Source organism: Phyllobates terribilis, unplaced genomic scaffold (genome assembly GCF_046119375.1).
Source record: "Phyllobates terribilis strain yellow unplaced genomic scaffold, ASM4611937v1 Scaffold_3__8_contigs__length_932513732, whole genome shotgun sequence".
Classification (NCBI taxonomy): Eukaryota; Metazoa; Chordata; class Amphibia; order Anura; family Dendrobatidae; genus Phyllobates; species Phyllobates terribilis.
The window spans coordinates 352,095,334-352,118,660 of record NW_027362763.1 but is presented as its reverse complement, the minus strand read 5'-3'; the positions used below and the strand labels follow the sequence as shown (position 1 = coordinate 352,118,660).

The following is a 23,327-nucleotide window of genomic DNA, read 5'->3' as shown; positions in this document are numbered from 1 at the left end:
TGGCGACGACCCGGTTCCGTGGCTCAGGGCAGTCAAACCAGTGGCGGAACTATTTATGTGGTTTTGATGTTTAAATGTCCGACTACGCCACCCGTGGATTGCGGTCAGAGTGAACCGCCGCTGCAGGGCAGACCGCTGAGGCTGGTGTTGTGGGTGCAGCAGAGCGTAGTATAACTCCCCATGGGAGGATTATAGCCTCAGGGTAGTGTATGCGGAGGATGGGGGTGATGGTGCAGGGCAGCAGCAGTAACGACACGGAGTCAGTGATGCAGTCCAGGGCCTTTACTCACAGTTCTTATTATCCAGACCACTTCTGCAGGTAATGGCTGCCCACGTCGTACTGTGCTCACCAGGTGAGGGGCTCAGACAACTCCCAGATAACTTTGGAGCGCTTCACAGGACCCCCTTTGTGTGTCCTTTGTCTGGCCTTTCTTACCAATGCTTCTGTCCGGCTGCCTCGGGCCTCCTCTTGGTAAACTTGGCGCTAGTTTCCCTGACCCTATGTGGTGCCTTCCTAGCGGGTGTAGCGAGGGGCTGCGCCACATAAAATGTCACAGCCTCCGGTTTCTAGCTGAGGGTAGTTTCCCGCCTCCACTAGTTTCGGGGACCGGTCTCCCCCTTTGGCCTGACCCCTCCACGCAGGTGGATTCGGGCGTGCGGTGGCGACTCGCCCGTCCGCACCCCTGGGATCCCTTCGTTCCTCGTTCCTGGAGCCTTCTCCGCTCCTCTTCCTTCCTTTCCCTCTAACAGGCCTGGGCCTCTGTTACTAGGCCCGCCTCCGGAGCAGAGCTCATGCAGAGCCCCTGCTCCCTGTCACTTCTGCTCAGACTTCTCTGTACTGAACTAAGATGGTGCCCACCTTTTATACTCCCTTCTCAATGCACCCAGGAACTGCTTCCTCCCTGCTCCTGCACTACAGGGTTCCCCTTCCTCGGTGTTCCCTCCCCCCACTCCAGCCAGGGACAGGGACTGTCGTGCCCATCTCAGGGGCATGTTGGTCGCCCTGCCCCACGGCAATGTGGTATAATGCATGCAGGTGTCGGGGTCCTGATCCACACTCCATCCTTACCTGAGAGTGAGATATCACACCTCTGGGTGAGGTGCAATACCTCTGTAGAAACCGAGCCCTCGGGGTGCTACAGTTTCATTTATCTTCAGCCTAGGTGACGTATTGCGATACAGGGCCGTGATTTTGGCTATAAAAGGGTCCCCTAGACCCCTACCCCAAGCTTTTTAAGAGAATAATATATGGCGTGCCAGGAGACTCTATGGAATGCTTTCTCAGCATCCAACGAGAGTATCTAATTACAAATTTTTAACTGCATCTAGCCCAGGAAATACTTTGTGCCTAGTAGCAGTGTCTGCTAGTCAGCGGATTATCCCAGCTGTTAAGCAAGCTACACCACCTGTAGTTTGGACACTTAATTTTTTCAAAGGAAATGCTTCGGGACCCCGGGATACTCAGTGAAGAGCATCAGGAGGCACCCCTAGGCATAGGGGCTGGGACTGGCGGTAGGACGTCTTGCGGTGGACCGCCGAGCTCGATCCTTATAAAAGCTTTTTTACTGCAGCAGCTTTAGTGGACGCTACTGGAGCTGGAATTACGCGGCTGCTGGCATGAGACTTGCCCTCCAATAGATCCTTGTAAAAGGATTTAAAGTGTATTCATTCAAATTAGAGAGACAATTTAAATTAAAAAGCTTAGACCTGCCTCCACCACAGGGGGGCTCGCTCGACCCACCAGCGGACAGGCACCAGTATTGGGAGAGGGGGGCTGGCCATCAGGGTCCACCGCAGCTCTGGCACAAAGCCGGCGACACGGAGGTCGCACGGGCAGGAACGGACTGGCCGTGTCGGCTTCGCACTTTTTTGGTTTTAGAAGGGCATGACATGCCTATATCTGGGTCTCCCCCTCCTTTTACTCCTCCACCTCTTTTCTTTTCGCATGACTATATGTACTTGTCACTTTTCCATGTGTTAGTTGTGTCTTCTGAGCAGTTTGTCAGCTTTTGGACACATTTGAAGGTGTTTTCTATGTGTTTCTATGTGTTTTTGTTTGCCTGCCATTGGTTTTAACAGTGTTCGAAGGTGTTCGACGAACAGTTCGACGAACAGTTCGGCGAACATACGGGTGTTCGACGAACCGAACCGAACTCGAACACTACGGGGGTGGCTCAACACTAGTCCTGACTTCAACTCCTTTCACTAACCCTAACTAACCCCGCCTCCATATTCCAGTTGCTAAGGGGAGGAGCTCCCCTTGCTGGCTTGGAACCAGGAAAGTGTTGCATGCTAGTATACCCGACTAGGGGACCCTTGCTTGCTTCCAGGCATGGCATCACCTCTTGTGAGGGAGGCAATGCCACTGTGGCAACCGGACCCCTGGGGTGCCACGCAAGCTACTCCGTTTCTCAGAACCCAGAGGTTGCCCTGGCCTTACAGGGACCTGGACTTACACAGGGGTCTCTGGGTAAGGGCCACAGAGTCAGCTGCTGTTCGATGACACAAGCTGGGAAGAAAGTCAGATAGCCGGGTCAGATCCAGGAGGTACGGTAGGTACAAAATCATCAGGCAGGAGAAGTATCAATAAACTAGCCAAGGTCAGGGAACAGGTTAAGTTAGGAAGAAACACCAGGTGCACAGCGCATACAGTAGGTAAACCAGGAAGCACAGACATTGACTGGCAGTGAGAACTGTCTCTCAGGGGTTTATATAGCAACAGCCCCACCCAGTGCTGACAGTTGATAGAAACCAAACAATAGAAACAAATGAACCAGATTAACCCCATAGCTTTTGGACCGGCCAGAGCCATAAGTCCCAGAAATATTATAAGATTTATGCAGTCAAGCATCACCCGCAACAAAGGAGCAGAGCTGCCAAGCGGCTGAAGCAGAAATCGGCACAGATGCTACACCCACTTTATTTGCCGGAGAAAGGAGCAGTCATCCAAGAGTATTTTGTGCTATGCTTATAGCATTCCAGGTGAGTGCCAATTGTGAGCTAACCTAAACAATCCAATATTACCATACAATCCTGCCTATCAGAAATGTTCTTTTCTATATACCTAGCTTATACAAAAAGCAGATAAAGCAGTAAACAGCATTGGTGTTACCTTGTTGGTGTAGTGTGTATCATATCAGATACCTTCTGCATGTAATCTGTGGCCAACACCACAACTTCTTCATCTTCAGAAAAGTTTTCATGAAATATTCTGTCCAGGAGGCGTTTCCATTTAATCTAAAATGAGCAATAAAATTGGACATGGTAGAAGAAAATATGTTATTTTTTTGCCTGCAAATTTTGCACACACACCCACATATTCATTCGTAAACCTCATAGAACCTATTCTAAAAATGATTGAAAAAATTAAGAATAGTAATAATAAGTACCAGAAATTTCAATTATATTAACCAATAAAATAATTGATTTTAATTGCCTCTTGCTAAATACAATAGTTTAGGAATCCCTGTCAACCAACCAGTATGTATCCTGACAAGCTTTGTTTCTGGCCCTACATTATTTATTATACTTTGCTTATATAGCACAATCATATTCCACAGCGCTTTACAGACATTATCATCACTGTTCCCATTGGGGCTCACAATCTAGATTCCCTATCATTATGTCTTTGGAGTGTGGGAGGAAACCGGAGAACCCAGAGGAAACCCACGCAAAAACAGGGAGAACATACAATAGTGGTGGTACAAAGCCAGCCTTGGCTGAAGTGAGGACAGTTGTAGTGTCTGTAAGGCTGTGTGCCCACTATGCGTTTTTTAAGCATTTCTGCAGCGGCAATTCCGCTGCAGAAACGCTTAAAAAACGCTTGGTAGAAGGTCTGCCATATTCCCCAATGATAATCCGCATGTGCTGTGCACATGCTACAGAAATTTCCGCTGCAGATTATCATTGCGGAAAAATACGCAGCATTACCTATTATTTTACGGAAGCGCAGCGTTTTCGCCGCCATTGACTTGCATTGGACCGCATAACATCCACATGACTACATCTGTACATGCGGAATCCATGCTTTTCAATGTGCGGATGGTACCCTGGTTTGGAGAGGAGGAGACTCTCCTTCGGACCCGGGTACCATAGTATCTGTAAAAAAAAGAATAATAAAATAAAAAATATACATTATACTTACCTTCTGATGGCCCCCGGTGTCTTTGTCTCGGCTTGCTGGCAGCTGGCGGTGGACTCAAGGACCTGCCATGATGTCATTTAGTCATGTGACGGGTCATGCGACCGCTGACGTCGACAGGTCCTTTAGTCTACCACGAGTTGCCAGCAAGCCAAGACGCATCGGATAAAGACACAGGGGGCCATCAGAAGGTATGTATAATATTTATTTTTTACCATTCTTTACAGTCATATTATAGAAATCCATGCGGTTGAATGGATTTATATAGTGTGACCAAGTTGTCAAGCACTTTCCAAGTGATGCTAAAATTGCTTGGAAAGCTCTTGACAACCCGCATGCGGAAATGCATGTGAAGAACGCTTCACATCTGCATGTCCCTGGCAGGAAAAACGCATGTACAATCCGCATGTACAATCCCCATGTATAATCCGCATGCGTTTTTTCTGCCAGGGAGATGTAGAAACGCTCAGGAAAAATCCGGAGCATTTCTGCATCGTGGGCACATAGCCTATGAAGTATTATAGAGACATGAGTATAATTGATTACTCAACTACTATGTTAATTTGAACTAATTTCCCCTTGAACCTTTTCACGGAGGCTGTGACTGTCAGGATGCAAGCGCACCTCAGCCGTGTGTGGGAACCTGGCAGCCACCATATATTAATCAACTTCAAAGGAAAGTTCACATTTTTATGGCACGTTAAAAGGCGTTGTCTTGTTTACAAAAACCATTATTAAATGCCCTATTAGGGTATTCTAGAGGGGGGTCCATCAATAGTAATGTCCATCAATTACCAGAAGTGAAAAGCAGTTACATAGAGCATTTCTCTCTGGAGAAAATGACATTTGATTGCAAGGGTTCCCCGTAGCTTCTCAGCTAGCTAGTCTCTTACTGGACTATTATTAATGCCAATATGTATCTTGGTCATTTACAGAAAATGTTATATATGTCAGTTCCTGAAATATTCTAAGCTGTAGCTTTGAAGGATCTTCCATACTACTTCTTTCAAATAGATTTTCTTTAGACTTTAGCAGATTCCATAACACTGAAGGGTGATGGCAAATCATTTTCCTGCTAAACTGGTGAATTGTTACTATTTTGAAATATCTCTTTTTACAAAGTTTTGGTAACTGTAGACTGAGAAAAGTGGAGGAATACCCGAGTTATTTGTATGTAATGGATCGGAACAAATCTTAGCTGCAGATCCTACTAGGCAGTTTTCGTAGGTTGTTTTAAGAACAGTCAGAACTATTTATTACTTTTGGAGGCCTTAGTCTTCTTCATTTCACTGTTATAGGGAACCTGTCGTGTTGGATAACACTATTAACCTGCAGATATAGGGTTGATCTGCAGGTTAATAATGTTATGAAGGTGCACGGTTACTGTACCGAAAGTGCGTCACTCAGGAGAAAAATGAACTTTATTCCTCCCGGGAGCCGCTGGCTGTCAGTTATACGGGCGTGCCGGTGTGAATACAGTCTTAGCTCACAGCACTGTAAACATGCCCTGACAGCTCACTTTACACAGATGCACTGCAGAGCCGGCCATCAGTCAAAGTGTCGGGGTGTGCTGTGAGCGATGACTGTAGCTGCGTTGACACACCCATATAACTAAAAGCTGACAGCTCCCGAATGAAATAAAGAAATCATTTTCATTTTCACCTGGGTGCTGCACTTTCAGTTCTGCAGCCAGGCACCTTCCTAACTCTATTAATCTGCAGATTAACACTATATCTGAAGGTTAATAATGTTATCCAATGTGACAGGTTCCTTTTAAATTACATTAATATCTAAGATTGATATACAGCGGGTGAAATAAATATTGAACACGTCACCAATTTCCTAAGTAAATATATTTCTAAAGGTGCTATTGACATTAAATCCTCACCAGATGTCAGAAACAACCCATCCGATCCACACAGGGAAAGACATCAAACCATAGATGTCCATAAATTAAGTTATGTGTAATAATGAGAAATGACTCAGGCAAAACGTATTGAACACCTGAAGAAAGAGAGGTGCAAAAAGCCATGGAAAGTCATGACACCAGATAAAATCTATCAGTAATTAGAAAGCAATCCTGGCACTTATTGAAAAATAAAATCAGCTGGTTCAACTGATGGCCTTTAAAAAGGTGTCTCTTTAACATGGTGCCACACAAGAAACATCTCATGATGGGTAAAAACAAGTAAGCTGTCTCAAGACCTTCGCAACCTTAGTGTTGCAAAACATTCTGATGGCATTGTATACAGATGAATTTCTAAACTACTGAAGGTTCCAGTGAGCACTGTTTGGGCCATTATCTGGAACTGGAAAGAACATCATTGCACCATAAACCAGCCACGACCAGGTGTTCCCCACAAGATTTCAGACAGGAATGAAAAGAATCATCAGAAGAGTTGTCCAAGAGCCAAGGACGACCTGTGGAGATCCACAGAAAGACCTGGAATCAGCAGGTAAAATTGTTTTAAAGAAAACAATAAATAATGCACTCAACCTCCATGGCCTGTGTGCACATTCACCATGCAAGACTCCATTGCTGAACAAAAGGCATGTTCAAGCACTCTTCAAGTTTGCTCAATAACATTTAGACAAGCCTAACAAATACTGGGAGAAAATAGTCTGGTCAGATGAGACCAAAATTGAACTCTTTGGATGCCATAAATCAGCACCATGTTTGGAGGCCAAAAAGGCACTGCATATCACCCCATAAACACCATGCCAACAGTGAAATTTGGAGCTGGGAACATCATGGGGTTGGGATGTTTTTCAGCATACAGCACTGGAAAACTTCATATAATTGAAGGAAAGATAAATGGACAAATGTACTGAGACATTCTTGATAAAAATCTGCTGCCACCTATCAGGATGATGAAGATGAAACGAGGGTGGACATTTCAGCAAGATAATGATTCCAAACACACAGCCTAGGAAACTCTCAATTGATTTCAGAGAAAGAAAATAAAGCTGCTAGAATGGCCCAGCCAATCACCTGACCTGAGTCCAGTAGAAAATTTAAGAAGGACCTAAAGCTCAGAGTTTATAGAAGGAGCCCACGGAACCTTCAGGATTTGAAGAATATTTATGTAGAAGAATGAACCAAAATCACACCTGAGCAACTAGTTTCTCCGTACAGGAGGTGTCTTGAAGTGCCATCACCAACAAAGGTTTTTGTAAGAAATATTAATTAAATTTCAGTAAGCGTGTTCAATACTTCTCATTATTATACATAATTTATGGACATCTATGATTCGATTTGTTTGCCTGTGTGGATTGGATGGGTTGTTACTGACATCTGGTGAGAATTTCATGTGAATCTTTAGAAATATATTTACTTAGAGATTGGTGACGTTTTCAATACTTTTTTCACCCACTGAATTTGTGTACAATGAAAAACTTTGAGTACATTTTCTAATTTTGTAAAATAATCAGTACAAATTGCTACTTGGTTCATTTAACATTTCAATTGTTTCATTCTAGTCTATTAAATTCAGATTTCCAAGGTGATCTGTAGATAATAAATCATTAATTACACATAAAATAATAACAGAGGTGCATGTTATGGGACTGTACAGGACTATGTGCCCAATCTGCGCCCTTCCCTAACATCCCTCTGTGCTCTGTAGCTTTTGGCTGAAGCTGTACTGCACAGGCTTCCTGCTCTGTTGCCCTCTGCTTGTATCTCTGTAAATAATACCAGTTATATTCATAGGGAACAAACAATGGGCTACCATGGCAGACGGGAGCCTACCAAAGGCCGCCATAACTGACATTTCATTCTGCTGAGAAGCCCAGTCATAGGCTGGGCTTCATAGGAGACCAGTAATTATGCTATATACTGCAATACTCGGTTATTGCAGAATGCATCACAAGCGATCAAATAATCGCATGTTCAAATCCCATACGGGGACTAAAAATAAAGTAAAGTAAAAGAAATAAAAAATAATATACAGTACAGACCAAAAGTTTGGACACACCTTCTTATTTAAAGATTTTTCTGTATTTTCATGACTATGAAAATTATACATTCACACTGAAGACATCAAAACTATGAATTAACACATGTGGAATTATATACTTAACAAAAAAGTGTGAAACAACTGAAAATATGTCTTATATTCTAGGTTCTTCAAAGTAGCCACCTTTTGCTTTGATGACTGCTTTGCACACTCTTGGCATTCTCTTGATGAGCTTCAAGAGGTAGTCACCGGAAATGGTCTTCCAACAATCTTGAAGGAGTTCCCAGAGATGCTTAGCACTTGTTGGCCCTTTTGCCTTCACTCTGCGGTCCAGCTCACCCCAAACCATCTCGATTGGGTTCAGGTCTGGTGACTGTGGAGGCCAGGTCATCTGGCATAGCACCCCATCACTCTCCATCTTGGTCAAATAGCACTTACACAGCCTGGAGGTGTGTTTGGGGTCATTGTCCTGTTGAAAAATAAATGATGGTCCAACTAAACGCAAACCGGATGGAATAGCATGCCGCTGCAAGATGCTGTGGTAGCCATGCTGGTTCAGTATGCCTTCAATTTTGAATAAATCCCAAACAGTGTCACCAGCAAAACACCCCCACACCATCACACCTCCTCCTCCATGCTTCACGGTGGGAACCAGGCATGTAGAGTCCATCCGTTCACCTTTTCTACGTCGCACAAAGACACAGTGGTTGGAACCAAAGATCTCAAATTTGGACTCATCAGACCAAAGCACAGATTTCCACTGGTCTAATGTCCATTCCTTGTGTTCTTTAGCCCAAACAAGTCTCTTCTGCTTGTTGCCTGTCCTTAGCAGTGGTTTCCTAGCAGCTATTTTACCATGAAGGCCTGCTGCACAAAGTCTACTCTTAACAGTTGTTGTAGAGATGTGTCTGCTGCTAGAACTCTGTGTGGCATTGACCTGGTCTCTAATCTGAGCTGCTGTTAACCTGCGATTTCTGAGGCTGGTGACTCTGATAAACTTATCCTCAGAAGTAGAGGTGACTCTTGGTTTTCCTTTCCTGGGGCGGTCCTCATGTGAGCCAGTTTCTTTGTAGCGCTTGATGGTTTTTGCAACTGCACTTGGGGACACTTTCAAAGTTTGCCCAATTTTTCAGACTGACTGACCTTCATTTCTTAAAGTAATGATGGCCTCTCGTTTTTCTTTACTTAGCTGCTTTTTTCTTGCCATAATACAAATTCTAACAGTCTATTCATTAGGACTATCAGCTGTGTATCCACCTGACTTCTGCACAACACAACTGATGGTCCCAACCCCATTTCCAGTGACTACCTCTTGAAGCTCATCAAGAGAATGCCAAGATTGTGCAAAGCAGTCATCAAAGCAAAAGGTGGCTACTTTGAAGAACCTAGAATATAAGACATATTTTCAGTTGTTTCACACTTTTTTGTTAAGTATATAACTCCACATGTGTTAATTCATAGTTTTGATGCCTTCAGTGTAAATGTACAATTTTCAAAGTCATGAAAATACAAAAAATCTTTAAATGAGAAGGTGTGTCCAAACTTTTGGTCTGTACTGTACATACAGTATATATCATCCCTTCCTTTTTTTCTTCAAAAAGGAAGAAATTAAGTTAATTTTTTATTAGGTTTCATCACATCTAAAACAGTCTGTTCTATCAAATTATAAAATTATTTAAAATGTAAGTTAAATGTTGAAAAGAAATAAAAAATCATAATGATAGAATTGCCATTTTTTAATTGCTGCACTTCCCCACAAAAAGTGCAATATAAAGCTATAAAAATGGAATATGTACCCCAAAATAATATCAATAAAAATCTCACTACTAATATAATTTCAAAAAATTGGACAAGTTTAGTATAACCATAATCATTCTTTACCACACAATAAACACAGTAAAAACATAGCCCAAAAAACAATTGCGGAATTGCATTCTTATTCTCATTTTTTCCATTCTCCAGTACATTGTGTGGGAAAATGAATGTTAACTTTTCAAAATTACAAAATGTCAAAGGAAAAATAAAAAAACTTATGGCTATTGGAAAAAGGAGAGGGAAAAAAAATTAAAGAGCAAAAATGGAAGATTCCTTGGTCATTAAAGGCGTTGGACTCCACTTGTTCCAGCTGTCATCACACGACTACAAGTAAACGATTTGCAAACTTGCAGTGCATGATGACCGCTTAAGTTGCCAACTGGAGCCGAATCCTAATGGTGTGTACACTGCACACTGTTAGTGTTACACGCACGCCGCTAGGTTCAGATAGGGCGAGATGAATTTCATGAATTCTTTGGAATCCTGGGGGAACCGTTACTCAGGGCAACCATAGGTTGCTGCTTCTCTCAGGCACACGATAGATTCAATTGCTGACCAGACACATCTGACAAGAGTCTTTTTCAACAGTTGAACAGTGGAATTTAATCTGAAGTCTCTTCAGTAGCATAATTCAGCATAGATTAGATCTCTTAGCAGCACGTTTCTATGTTTACACAATCACAGGCTTTTCTTTCACAAGGACACAATAGTACACAGCATTCTTTATCCTGCGTGGAGTTGGAGGGAGATGATCCCTATGACACAATTCCTTCCAGTCCTTATCTTCCTGCATGATAATACTCTGCACCGTTAGTTCAGGGAGTTTATCTGACCTGTGTTTAGTTTCTCTCCTGATCTGAATCCTGTTCAGTTGCCTTCTGTTAGATCCAGATAACACACCACCTTTCTCTTTGGCTTCAGCCAGATTACAATAACAAGTTCTCCACAATCCCCCTGGGGCTCTGCTAAAACACTCCCTGTCTCCTGTGACTGTGTTAACCCCTCTAGTTGCTGGATGCTTCTGAAGCACAACACTTCCTGTCTCCTGTACTTGTGTTATTAGTAACAGTTACTGGATGCTTTGGAAGCAACAGCACTACTTCTGCATGTCTTCCCTCCTTTTTGAATGTCGTCCTCGACATTCGTCTTAATTGGTCAATCTGACCAATTCTGAGATAGTGGTGAAAGCTTAAATTTGCATGATAAATTTGTCATTGCCAAATTGGTATAACATTTATAAACATTGATAGCAACCTATTCTTACGACCTTTTTCTTGTAGGACTCCTGTAAAAAATAAACAATTAACACAATTAAAACAATCAGCATCTCTTCCGCTGGAGCTTTTCGTACGTCTTCAACCAGCTCTCTCTCTCACTAGGCCAAAACAAGTCTTTCCACCAGGTAGCACTGTCCATACTGTCTCTCGGTGGTGAATACCACTCAAGTGGGCTTACCTGGTCCGCAGGGAGAGATACCTGTTTCCAGTCGACAGCCCTTGGCACTTGACTCGGTTCTCCAAGTGTCTCGTACGTCAGCATCACAAGCCTCCTGACTTCTCGAGCCGACATCTTCCTGGTGGGTTGTTCCTCAGATACCACGGGTTCTTTGGTTATAGGAGTTTCTTCTGCCGCACTCATTACTCGTACGTCGTCAGATGGTCTTGGAACTGCCTCTGTAATTTCCTGTACTTCTCTTGAATCGTCCGTTTGCACCTGGTCTGGTAATTCTGCTAAGTGTCGATTGGTCTCTTCAATGACCGGTGTTCGATCGTCAGATCTGGATTGGATTTCATCTGTATTCCTTGGTACAAACTCTGGTACTCTGGTGCTTTGGGACTTAGTTCACTCTCCTGAGGATGGTACATCCCTCTTTTTGCCAGTCCAAGAAAGAGAACAGCATGCTGTTCTTCATCCGAGCTCTCAAGGTCACTATCCACCTCCAGAGCTTCAGCCTGTGGTGGTCCCTTAGTCGATCTCAGTCTATGTCGGTCCGCTTCTGTGAAGTCTTGTTATGTCAAGAAGGAGGAAAAGCTAAGGAGCAATACGGTAAAAAATAATAATCTTTATTAAATACTTTTAGTACAATAAATAGTTCGGACACAGCACAGACAAACAGAGACACCCAGGATCAGGAGAATCCAGCACCAAGCAGCTTACAACCCCATACGCACAGCTGATAAATACACAGTGGGTTGGGGAAGCCTAAATAAAAGTGAAAATGTGAATAAACATCAACCTAAGGGCAGATACCAATATATATTTGTAAGACTGCTGTCAGTCACCACATTAAGATGTGCCCATGGATAGTATATGCACATAGAACACCTTACCAGAAGTCTTGTTATGGTAGGAGATAATCTCAGGGTAGTAATAAATTCCGATGGACTATTCTGGTGTTCTTGTCCTCTCTTTCCAATCGGATTTCATGCACTGGACTGTCATCGGCTTTCCTCATTATGATCACATACACCTTGTCTTCCCAGTGCGAACGAAATTTTCCTGGACCACCTTTCTCAAGTACGTTCTTGATTAGCACCCGGCTTCCCGGTACCAATTCTGCTCCATAACATTTTCGATCATAGTACTCCTTACTCTTGCTCTGTCCTTGCGTAACCACTTTGGACGCTATGTTGTATGCATCTGCCATCCGTTCCTTCCATTTCCGAACCAAGTACTTCCTGATAGACTATCCAGCATATTTTGAATCTTTGGTATCGGGTGCCGATCAGGTACTGACTTTTGGTTTAGTTCCTGGTAATCACAGCAGTCTCAATGTACCGCCCTTCTTCCTAAGACAAACAATAGGAGAGGAATAAGACGTCTTCGACTTTTGGATCAACCTCTGTTGATTAGATCTTGTAAATACTCTTTCACTTCACGGTGTAATGGTGTCGGCACAGACATGTAACTTCTGGTTACTGGGGTCGTGTCTTTCAAATTGATTTTCAACTGCAACGACGGGATACAGCCTATATCAGAGTCATCTTTAGAGAATGCATGACACTCTTCTCTCAGCATCTGTTTTGCTATTGCTATATCTTCAGCACACAAGTGTTCCAGGAATACTGGGGGATCCTAGGACCCTGAGCTGGGTCGTACAATTTCCTCCCCTGGGCAACTCCTGTTCCTTGGTGGGGAGACTGAATTCACGGTAGACCCCTGGGTGGGTCTCACACTGGCTGGAGATACAGTTTTAATGGTTTCAATGCGACCTAACACAGTCTTTGGATCCAGTCTAATTTTGTGTTTCATAGTAATCATCACCGGTACTGTCACTCAAGCAAACCCACCAGTAGGAATCGTAAGCACAGTCTCACCTTGAACTAGGCTTTCTGGAAGTTCTGAGGAGTCTTTTGGCACGAACAGTCTTTTCTGGACTTTTCTTTCCGGTTCTACCCGGACTCCACACCTCACCCCCACCATTTGGTTTGCAGAGATAATGCTTGGGCGCCAACCTACATTGAATTCTTTTAGGTCCATTGTATTCTTTGCTTTCTTTACTCTATGAATCACATTTTCCGCCACGGCGTTGGGTATGGCAAGTGATCTGGCAATTGCATCCACCAACAGCGTCCCTGACTTGTGTTTCATGATGACCTCCCTGATTACATTATAACCCAGGATAGGATCCTCTGCCACGTTCTGATCACTGGTCACGAGAAAAGGTACCAAAAGCTCAATGGTGTTGCTGTTTTTCGTGGCCCTCAGTTGGAAAGTCACTTCCACCCAGCCTATGAAAGGGATTTCGGTCTGGTTGACAGCTTTGCCGTGGAGTTCCACTTCTAAGAGTTCTTTTAGCGACCGAAGGCAGGTATGTGGCAGGTAGCGCCTTCTCCATTCTTCATTTAAAAGGCTCGCTTGGGCTCCTGTGGCTCACAGTGCTTTTACCAGGAGTCCATCTAGCTGGCAATGTATAAAGCACCTTTCACCGATTAGGCTGATGAGGCTATCTTTACTGACAGAGGAATCCTCCTACCAGGAGTACATCGTTTGACCTCCGCACTGGGCATTAAGTAACTGATGCCACTGTCTCTCTTGCAGCTGTTGTAGACGGGAACACACTTGGGGATAGTACTGACGCAGCCGTTTTACCTCACGCCGCTCTGGGGTTTGGCGAGATTTGGATTTGCTTCTGGGGCCTCCTCCGTGTCGCGGTTACCAGTCGCCCTGCACTGGCAACCTCCTGTCTTTTAACCCAAACGACTGTGACCATTGGCATTCCTTGGAATAATGTCCTTCCTCACCACATCTTAGACAGTGGACACACACCGTACTCTGATTTGATGAACGGCACGCTTCACAAGCCTGGTATCTTCTGTTTTTGAACCCACGCCTGGGTTTGAGGGATACAGGTTCTGGCCTGGAATTAATCAACTTTTTCACCTCAATCAACTCGGCTCGCAGTTCTCCTAATACCTCCTCACAGTCAGCGCTGGCGGTCCTCTCTTTTGTTGATGATTTAAGGTTCCCTCTTGGAGGTGGCACCGGAGGGACTCCATGATGATCTTCGGACTGGCCACCGGGGGTCTCCAAGAATGCCAGGATCTTCTAGGTACTGTTTCAGCTGCAACTTGATGTTTTTTCTGATTAAACTCGTTTCCAATGATCTCAAGAACTTTTTCTGGATTAGTCCAGCATCAAACTTCACCTCCTCTTCTACATCTCTGGAAGTAAACAACAGTCTATCCTTCAGTTCAATTGCTCTGATCAAGAAACTTTGAGGTGATTCATTATTTTTCTGTGAGAGGTTAATGAGTCAGTGGAACAATTCTGAAGGACTCTCTTCTTTATAGTGCCCTTTTAAAATCATCTTCAGCTGTTGCAAGGTCAGTTGACTCTTCATTTCTAGCATACTACAGAGGTTCAGTCCTGGGCTGATCGCTTTCACCACCCCCTCGATGATCTCATCTGGCTGGTAGCCTTTCTGTAAGCCTGCATCGATCTGGTGCAACAAGTTCATATAAGACAGTTTCTCTTTTTGTTCACACTCTCCAATCTGTCCCAGGATCTTGAATTCTTTCCTTATGGTGATTTGTGGTGTTAGTGAGGACTGTCTTCCTGATTTATCTAACCTGAGCAGAGTAAAGGTTCTGTCTCAGTCTGTCACCTGTTCAGAGGTTTTGGTTGATTCCTGCAGGGCTGTTGTTAGGGCTTTGAATTGTTCTTTCAATTTCTGTAGTTCTGTCTGCGGATGGAAATTCCCGCTTTTGGTAATTGGTGCCGCCCCTCCATCCTCCAACTTCAACCTGGTTAGAAACTGTGTTAGCTCCTGGAGTAACGTTCCCATGACATCTTTAGCTCATCCATTTTTAAATTAATGGCAGCTAACAGTTGCCTGCGGTTGTGTGCTTCTGTTCTTCTGACATCTTTATATGTTCTGCTACTGTTCTCAATTCTTCACAGGTTAACTGAAGAAGCAGCTTACTAATTCTGTCCATTTGTATTTCCACATCCATTGCTGCTAGTGAGTTTTCTTTAGGGCTGGTCCCCTTTAACTGGTGTAGCAGAGTTGAATTGAGGTGCTGTGCTGCTGTGTTTTCCCAGACACCTTTTCCTCTTCTCCCTCTACATGCTAATTCCTGCTCAGGATTCCCCGTACGGGCCACCAATGTTACACGCACGCCGCTAGGTTCAGATAAGGTGAGACGGGTTTCATGAATTCTTTGGCATTCTGGGGGAACCGTTACTCAGGGCAACCATAGGTTGCAGCTTCTCTCAGGCATAGATTCAATTGGTGACCAGACACATCTGACAAGAGTCTTTTTCAACAGTTTAACAGTGGAATTTAAACTGAAGCACGGCCAGTGCAATTCAGGAATATTACAGCAACAATCTTCATTACAGTACAGTCTGAGTTTCTTGAGAAACCGGCTCCAGTAAAAATACAGTAGTTTCTTCACAAGGCACAGTATTTCAGTCTCTTCAGTAGCATAATTCAGCATAGATTAGATCTCTTAGCAGCACACTTCTATGCATACACAACCACAGGCTTTTCCTTCACAAGGACACAATAGTACACAGAATTCTTTATCTTGCATGGAGATGGAGGGGGGAGGGTTTGATGAGAGAGATGATCCCTGTGACACAATTCCTTCCAGTCCTTATCCTCCTGCCTGATAATACTCTGCACTGTTAGTTCAGGGAGTTTATCTGACCTGTGTTTAATTTCTCTCCTGATCTGAATCCTGTTCTGTTGCCTTCTGTCAGATCCAGATAACACACCACCTTTCTCTTTGGCTTCAGCCAGATTACAATAACAAGTTCTCCACAATCCCCCTGGGGCTCTGCTAAAACACTCCCTGTCTCCTGTGACTGTGTTAACCCCTCTAGTTGCTAGATGCTTCTGAAGCACAACACTTCCTGTCTCCTGTGCTTCTGTTATTTGTCACAGTTGCTGGAAGCTTTGGAAGCAACAACATTACTTCTGCATATCACATTAGGATTTGGTAAGCTGCACAAAAACGTACTCCTTTTGAACAAATCTTTTCAAGAATTAAATCCCCGAAAAACGCATACACTGAAGAGTTAGAGTTGCATGTTTAAAGGAGTTTTCCTTTAAATGTACTATGGTGGGTGTGTATGCAATCTGTTTTTTTTACAGCAGCAACTATTAATCATTTACACAACCATTTACAGTTTCCTATGTTACAGACTTGTAATGTATCTGTAAAAATTGGATGCTGTGCTGTGTCTCCATACAGCATCCGATGTTATTCTCGCACCCATCTTATTTCGGAGTGAAATCTCAGCATGCTGCGATTTTTTTAAGAAACAGATTCTGTCAGTGAGACAAATTGGTCAACTCCACTGCTATCCATTGAAAGAATCGGATAGCATTTGACTGATTTATATGGTGTTGTGATTGAGCCCTTTATATGGGTTTCAGGAAATAATCTCAAAAGGTATCTTACTGTACAGTTTATGTATGACCAGCTTTTCCTTGAAAATCATTTTCGCATGCTGAATAAAAGACTTGGAAATACTGGAAATCCTTACATCATGCATTAAGCAAGTCCTAAAACTTAAAACTCACGGCAAAATATGTTTAAAGAAGACATACTCACATATGGGGCAATTTGCTGCAGTTGGGATATGGTGACTTTATTGTACATAGTGCTAATGTCACGTCGGATGTCATCAAATTCCGAGATTGTGATCTAAAATGTTCAAAAACAGTAAATAATAATGGAACAGACGATTTCTTTCAATAGCTGGTAAGACAAACTGTTAGAATAAACCTTTTTTATAGTATATTTAGTCATCAAGAACAGTGAGCTACAATCTAAGCAGCAAGCAATATTGGGACAGTTGCAATGTCAAGTCATAATGGCACGGATTCTTACATTGGCGAGATCCTGTTCTAGTAGTAGTATTTCCTGTGCCTTTTTTTGCGCGTTCTCGACACCCAGAAGGCTGAGGATTTTCTGCATGAACTCTTTGTAAGCTACCAAAATCTGTGGACAGTAATATAAATGTTTTTTTAGACTCAAGTTTACTTTTCAATCCTCCATTGTTAATAATGAATATCAGACCAAATGCTTAAAGGGAATCTGTCACCAGGTTTTTGCCGCTTAATCTAAAAGCAGCATAATGTAGAGACCTTGATTCCAGCAATATATCACTTGCTGGGCTGCTTGCTGTAGTTTTGATAAAATCACTATTTTATCAGCAGGAGATTATCACTAGAGGACTAGTAAATCTGCTGCCATGTAGTTCTCCATATTTATAAATTCTGTATAATACCTCCCACACTACTGATTGTCATCTTTCTGGCTATGCACAATGTACACAGACAGTTGTCAATCAGTGGTGTGGGCGGGGTTATACAGAGCTCAGCATTCAGACAACTGGTAGCGCAGAAGGTGATGCATAGCTGGAATCAGGGTCTCTGCCTATACATTATGCTACTCTGAGTTAAGGTAATGTTATACGCACGCCGCCTAAGTTCAGATAGGGGCGAGACCGGTTACATGAATTCGTTGGAATCCTGGGGGAACCATTACTCAGGGCGACCATAGGCTGCAGCTTCTCTCAGGCACACAATAGATTCAGTTGCTGACCAGACACATCAGACAAGAGTCTTCATAAACGGTAGAACAGTAACATTTAATGAGGCACGGCTAGTGCAATGCAAATGTCTCTTTGAGCAACAGGCTCCAGTAATAAAAGTACAGTCTCCTTTGCAGCACAGCAGTACACAGTCTATTATCCGGTAGCATAGTACAGCACAGTTTTAATGCATACACAACCAAAGGCTTTTCCTTCACAAGGACTCAATAGTACACAGCATTCTTTATCCTGCATGGAGATGGAGGGGGGGAAGAGTGTGATGAGGGAGATGATCTCTGTGACAGGCTTCCTTCCAGTCCTTATCTTCCTGGCCAATAATACTCCACACTGTTAGCTCAGGGAGTCTAACTGACCTTTGCTTAGCTTCCCTCCTGACCTGAATTTGGTTCCCTTGACTTCTGTGAGATACAGATCATAAGCCACCTTTCTCTTCGGCTCCGGCCAGACAGTAAACAACTTCCCCACAATCCCCCTGGGGCTCTGCTAAAAACACTCCCCTTCTCCTGTGAGTTAACCCCTCTAGTTGCTGGATGCTTCTGAAGCATAACACTTCCTGTCTCCTGTGCTTGTGTTACTTCTAATAGTTGCTGAATGCTTCTAAAGCAACAGCACTACTTCTGCATGTCACACTCTGCAACAGCACTACTTCTGCATGTCACAGGAACAAAAACCTGGTGACAGATTCCCTGTAAGCAGATTTGTTGCTGATATGATATCAACATATTCCATAGTACAACTGTTGTCACAATTCACAAACTGAAATGTTTATCCTGTTAATTTTTTAATTCATAGTGACAAACACTTTGGTGAGGGTTATACCTTTTCACTATCTTCATCCTGACCCAAGTAAAGTGTACGCTCTGGCAGAGTCAAGCCATCTTGATCAATCTGTAAATTTAGGACAAAGCAAAGAGAAATGAATTTTAGAGGCTTTAATGGCCCAAAAACATAAAATATTTTACTCAATGCTTCAAATATACATGACTGAGATTATACAGCCAGTGCCTGATACATGGTGGCTATGGATCGGGCAGCATGTATCAGCTGTTAGGTAACTTTTAAGGTGATATCAATATGGCTGCTGCTCTTGTTGTTGATTTTACAAAAATGTCACCATAAAACAAAAAATGCTAATAAATGTTAGAGAATAAAACAAACAAATTAATCAGAAAACAAATTTAAGTGGTAAATTTTACATTTTCACACAGATATGCATTATCAAATTATGAGAATTTACATGTGCAACTTGAATAAATGTATGTGCACTCCGATCATAGATTGTATCCTCCTAATATATTGCAGTCATCATATTACAGTATATAGCATTGTGTACTTACAATTGCTCTTTTTTGCCTTTCTACCCAGCTAATTCTTCTCTTTTCTCTGCTCTATGTAGAAACAGGAAGTCTCTTTTCCCTGCAGAAATCATTCCCCTCTTCAACTCCTGACCTAACTGCTCCCCCTGCCTCACTACCAGGGACTTTTGCAGTGACTTGTGAGTCATGCAGGGAAAAGTGACCTCCTGTTTGCTCATAGAGCTTAGAAGGATTCAGCTAGACAGTTTTAAATCACGTGATCATAGACCTAATGGAAAAGAGAATGATTAACTGGGTAGAAAGTCAAAATGAGCAATTGTAAGTACACAGTGCTATATAATATGATGACTGCAATATATTAAGAGGATAAAAACGTTGATCAGATGTGCTTTTTTAAGTACAGGAAGCCATCGGAGTAAAAAATAATTAAACTCGATAACCTTTTTAAATACTTATGTCTGAAACTTTTTCCAACACAATGTGGGCCCATGCACATGCCGATGATATGAATTAGCATTGCACAGATCCCTAACACAAAGCCCATGGGTCCATAATGTATGGGTATGGACCAATACAGCACCTTTACATGTGTGTGAGTTTATACATAGGCAGCTTGTATTTTTTCCTGATTTATACACCATCCTTGAAAAATCCTGACATATTCCATCATATCATGTAATGGAGAATAGGGTGTCTCATGGAAGAACCATTTGGCGCCCATGAAGTGTCTATGGCTGGATCCAGGGGACTTCATGTATCACAATATACATGATCTTTGCAAATGAATCCACAAGCATGTCATTTTTTGTAACATTTTTTTTAAATCATTTTTATTTGAATATTATTGAAAATAGTAAATGCATAAATTTGCGAAGCAATGCGTCGCAGATTTAAAGATCTAAAGGCCACTGAATAGAAATGTATAGCTTAATTCATTATGATATCTTTTGACTGTTTTTACTTCCTGAAATTTGCCTGGCAGAATAGATTGTATATTTTTACTGCTCCCGGACTACATCATTATTTAGTGTATAAAAGTCACTGGATAAAAACTGCAAACTAACGAAGCCGTGAAATATTCCTTTCTATAATTCAGTCTTAGAAATAGATGAATAAATTGTAAATAGGTTGAATCGCCGCGGATTCTCTCGTAAACTCCTCCTGAACAAATACTTTGTGGTTGGATTTTGGGCTGTTCTTTTCCTTTTCCTGCTGCTGCTTCTCATATTTCCCTGCTGGTGCCTAATTGACCCAGAATGCTTTGCAAACAGCGGGGAACCAGGAACAGCAGCAGTTGGTGAAAGAAATTACCGGCAGCAATAAAAAAAAAATCTTAAAGAGAAGCTAAGATATTAAAGTTAGTGTCCAGACAGAAAAGTCTTATAGGAAAACCACAGGAAGGAGAAGTCGTATGCTGAATATTTGGCGGGCTCTATCTGAATTCTGCACAGGTATATTTATAGAACTTATTGTGAGATTTTATTTTACTGGAACACAGTGCACACTGTTACATCGTTCTCTTTTATACTACCTTCATTTTATCACAAATGTTTGTGCTGTATCATTTCAAAAAGCATTTTGGAGAGCACAATGATCCTATTATTTCCAGCGCTGGAAGACATGTTTGGACTGTGAATAAACAACTAAATGAGCTTCTATGTCAGGAACAGACTATTTGAAAAAATATGATCTTGTATGGTCAGTACAGGATTATAGGCAGAGCTCATGGCACATGTACCTGGATGCATGACCATTTTGGGACTATGGATGCCACCAACATTAGAGCTAATTGCATCGATTTCATTGTGACTCAGTGGTTAGCACTGCAGCCTTGCCGCGCTTGGTCCTGGGTTCAAATTCCACCAAGAAGAACATCTGCAAGGAGTTTGCATGTTCTCTCCGTGTTTGTGTGGGTTTCCTCCGGGTTCCCCGGTTTCCTCCCACACTCCAAAGACATACTGATAGGGAATGTAGATTGTGAATCCCAAGTGGGACAAGGATGATAATAACTGTGGAATTAATGGTGCTATATAAACAAGAACAATAAATAAATCCATTAAAGCCAGCAAATTCAAACAGTAGTCAATTTGTTTAGTGGAAACTTCCTAAATTGGCCGTCGACATTTTACACATTGCAGAAAACTGCATCAGCCATACAAGAAACACAAGCTCTTTGGTGTGGGCTTTCCCATAATGTCTTGCAGCTATCACATGACTTGGTATAGCACAGCCAGTCAGGACGGACTATTAAAGTCTGTAAAAAAAGCAGAAGTAGGATATGCATCAGCCATTTGATGGTGAACCTGAACAGTGAGAGGACGTCACAGATCACAGCTTAGCCATAGATATAGGGAGAGAAAGCTATAAAACACTAAAGAAACTGTACAGACAGTGTGTGACAGTACAGCTATGAAGAAGATTAGTGTGTGAGGAAAAAAGAATAATACAGATTAGATTGATAGGGAGAAAGAAAGGAGAGCAGATCAAGACTGTGAGGCAGGTAAAGTGTGAAGGTCACACACAGTACTGATTCTTTACAAACCTGTAGTCTAATTTGACATATGCACACACCACACCAACATTGCTACCTGTGTCCTGTTAATACAGTTATTTATGGGTATTTCCCTAGCATTTCTTGGTTTCTTCTTTTTTGGATTGAGAATTGCAATAATTGTGTTAAAAATACAAAAGAGAAATAAAAATACAAAGTATAGTCATTTAACTGTCACTGCCTAACAAATAGTGTGTCACACACTTCACCCTCTGAAGAGACAATTTGCACACTTCACTCTGAAACACGTGTCTGCAAATGGAGTGACTGGTTTGTCTTCTTATTCTAAGTCTCATGGCAAGTTTCTTTAAAGGGATACTAGAGATAGGAGAACCAATTCACAGGATTTTGGTCCACCGGCCAGATCAGTAGCCTGTGACCGCTGGATGGGAGCCCAGCGAATCTCCTTACCTGTCATCATTGCTGAAGGACGTACACACAACATCGCGCCAGACTAGCTAATCAAATGAAAAGTTGGGAATGCTGTGAGGTAAGGAGATTTGCAGGCATTTCCAGTGATCAAGGAGTACTGACCCATCCGATGGACCAGAGTCTTGTGAAGTGAATCGATTCTACCATCTCTAATTGCTACTTCTAATAGGTGCACTGGAGCTCCTGTCCTCTTCCTCTCTGAAGAGGCTATATGTATATTTAAATTTCCAAAGGAGCATTGCATCGCTTATAAATCTCCTAATGTAGACTTGGCAATCCCCAGAAACGTTACCCCTTAGAACACCTGTTAGAACCCTCTCACCCAGCTAAATTAGCTCTCCTGGTTTGCACTGATAAGAGGCAAACACACTGAAACATGTTTCTCCAAATTAAGTTTCTAGTTTACCTTGTTATCCTAAGTCATGTGGCCGATACTGACTTTTAGGACTGCTATTTCCAATATGTGACAGTATAGTTCCAGTCCTCTTTCTCTTTGAAGAGTCTATTTGCATATTACTGATTTTTTTGCACATCTGTTTTATTAGTCTAATTTTGATGTACATATGTGGCGCCCGTGTCTATAGCACCACAAAATGCCTGCAAGTGTAATATAATTTATCTGTATTGCCAGCTATGGTGAGGGCTAATCTCTCTGCTGTTATAATTGCATCCACACATTGCTACCCAATCCCTTACTGAGGGACTATGCACTTTTGCCTAAACCAGAAAGTGTGCACGATCCCTCAGGGGGGAGTAGGTGCTTCTGAGTAGTGAAGATGTGAGGAGAAGTAGCAACATGGAGGTCCGGATGAAGAGGAGCAGCGTGCTCTCTTCAAGGACAAGCTGCAAGAGGCAGGGTGTGAATCCCTAGAGGCACAGAGACTTCCAGAGTCTGTGGTGAAACTGAGAGACTGCTCGGTCTTCATATAATGAGCAGTGAATTACTTTGCCCAGGAGCTCAGTAGCAAATAAAATCAGTCACGCTGCTGCAAGAGAAAGTAAGTGTTTTCCACAGGATTCAAGCTGCCTGCTCGCTGGAAGGA

At 42.6% G+C, this 23,327-nt stretch overlaps 1 protein-coding gene across 1 annotated transcript in view; it reads right to left on the bottom strand.

Annotated features, from left to right (window-relative positions):
• ECEL1 (endothelin converting enzyme like 1) overlaps positions 1–23,327 on the bottom strand; it is a 119,923-nt gene that overhangs the window by 61,341 nt on the left and 35,255 nt on the right. Inside the window, exons 3-6 of the mRNA XM_073675251.1 lie at positions 18,805–18,873; positions 17,259–17,369; positions 16,980–17,072; positions 3,113–3,237 (exon numbers count right to left, since the gene is read on the bottom strand). Coding sequence (XP_073531352.1) covers positions 3,113–3,237; positions 16,980–17,072; positions 17,259–17,369; positions 18,805–18,873 — 398 coding nt within the window. The remainder of the gene's footprint in view (positions 1–3,112; positions 3,238–16,979; positions 17,073–17,258; positions 17,370–18,804; positions 18,874–23,327) is intronic.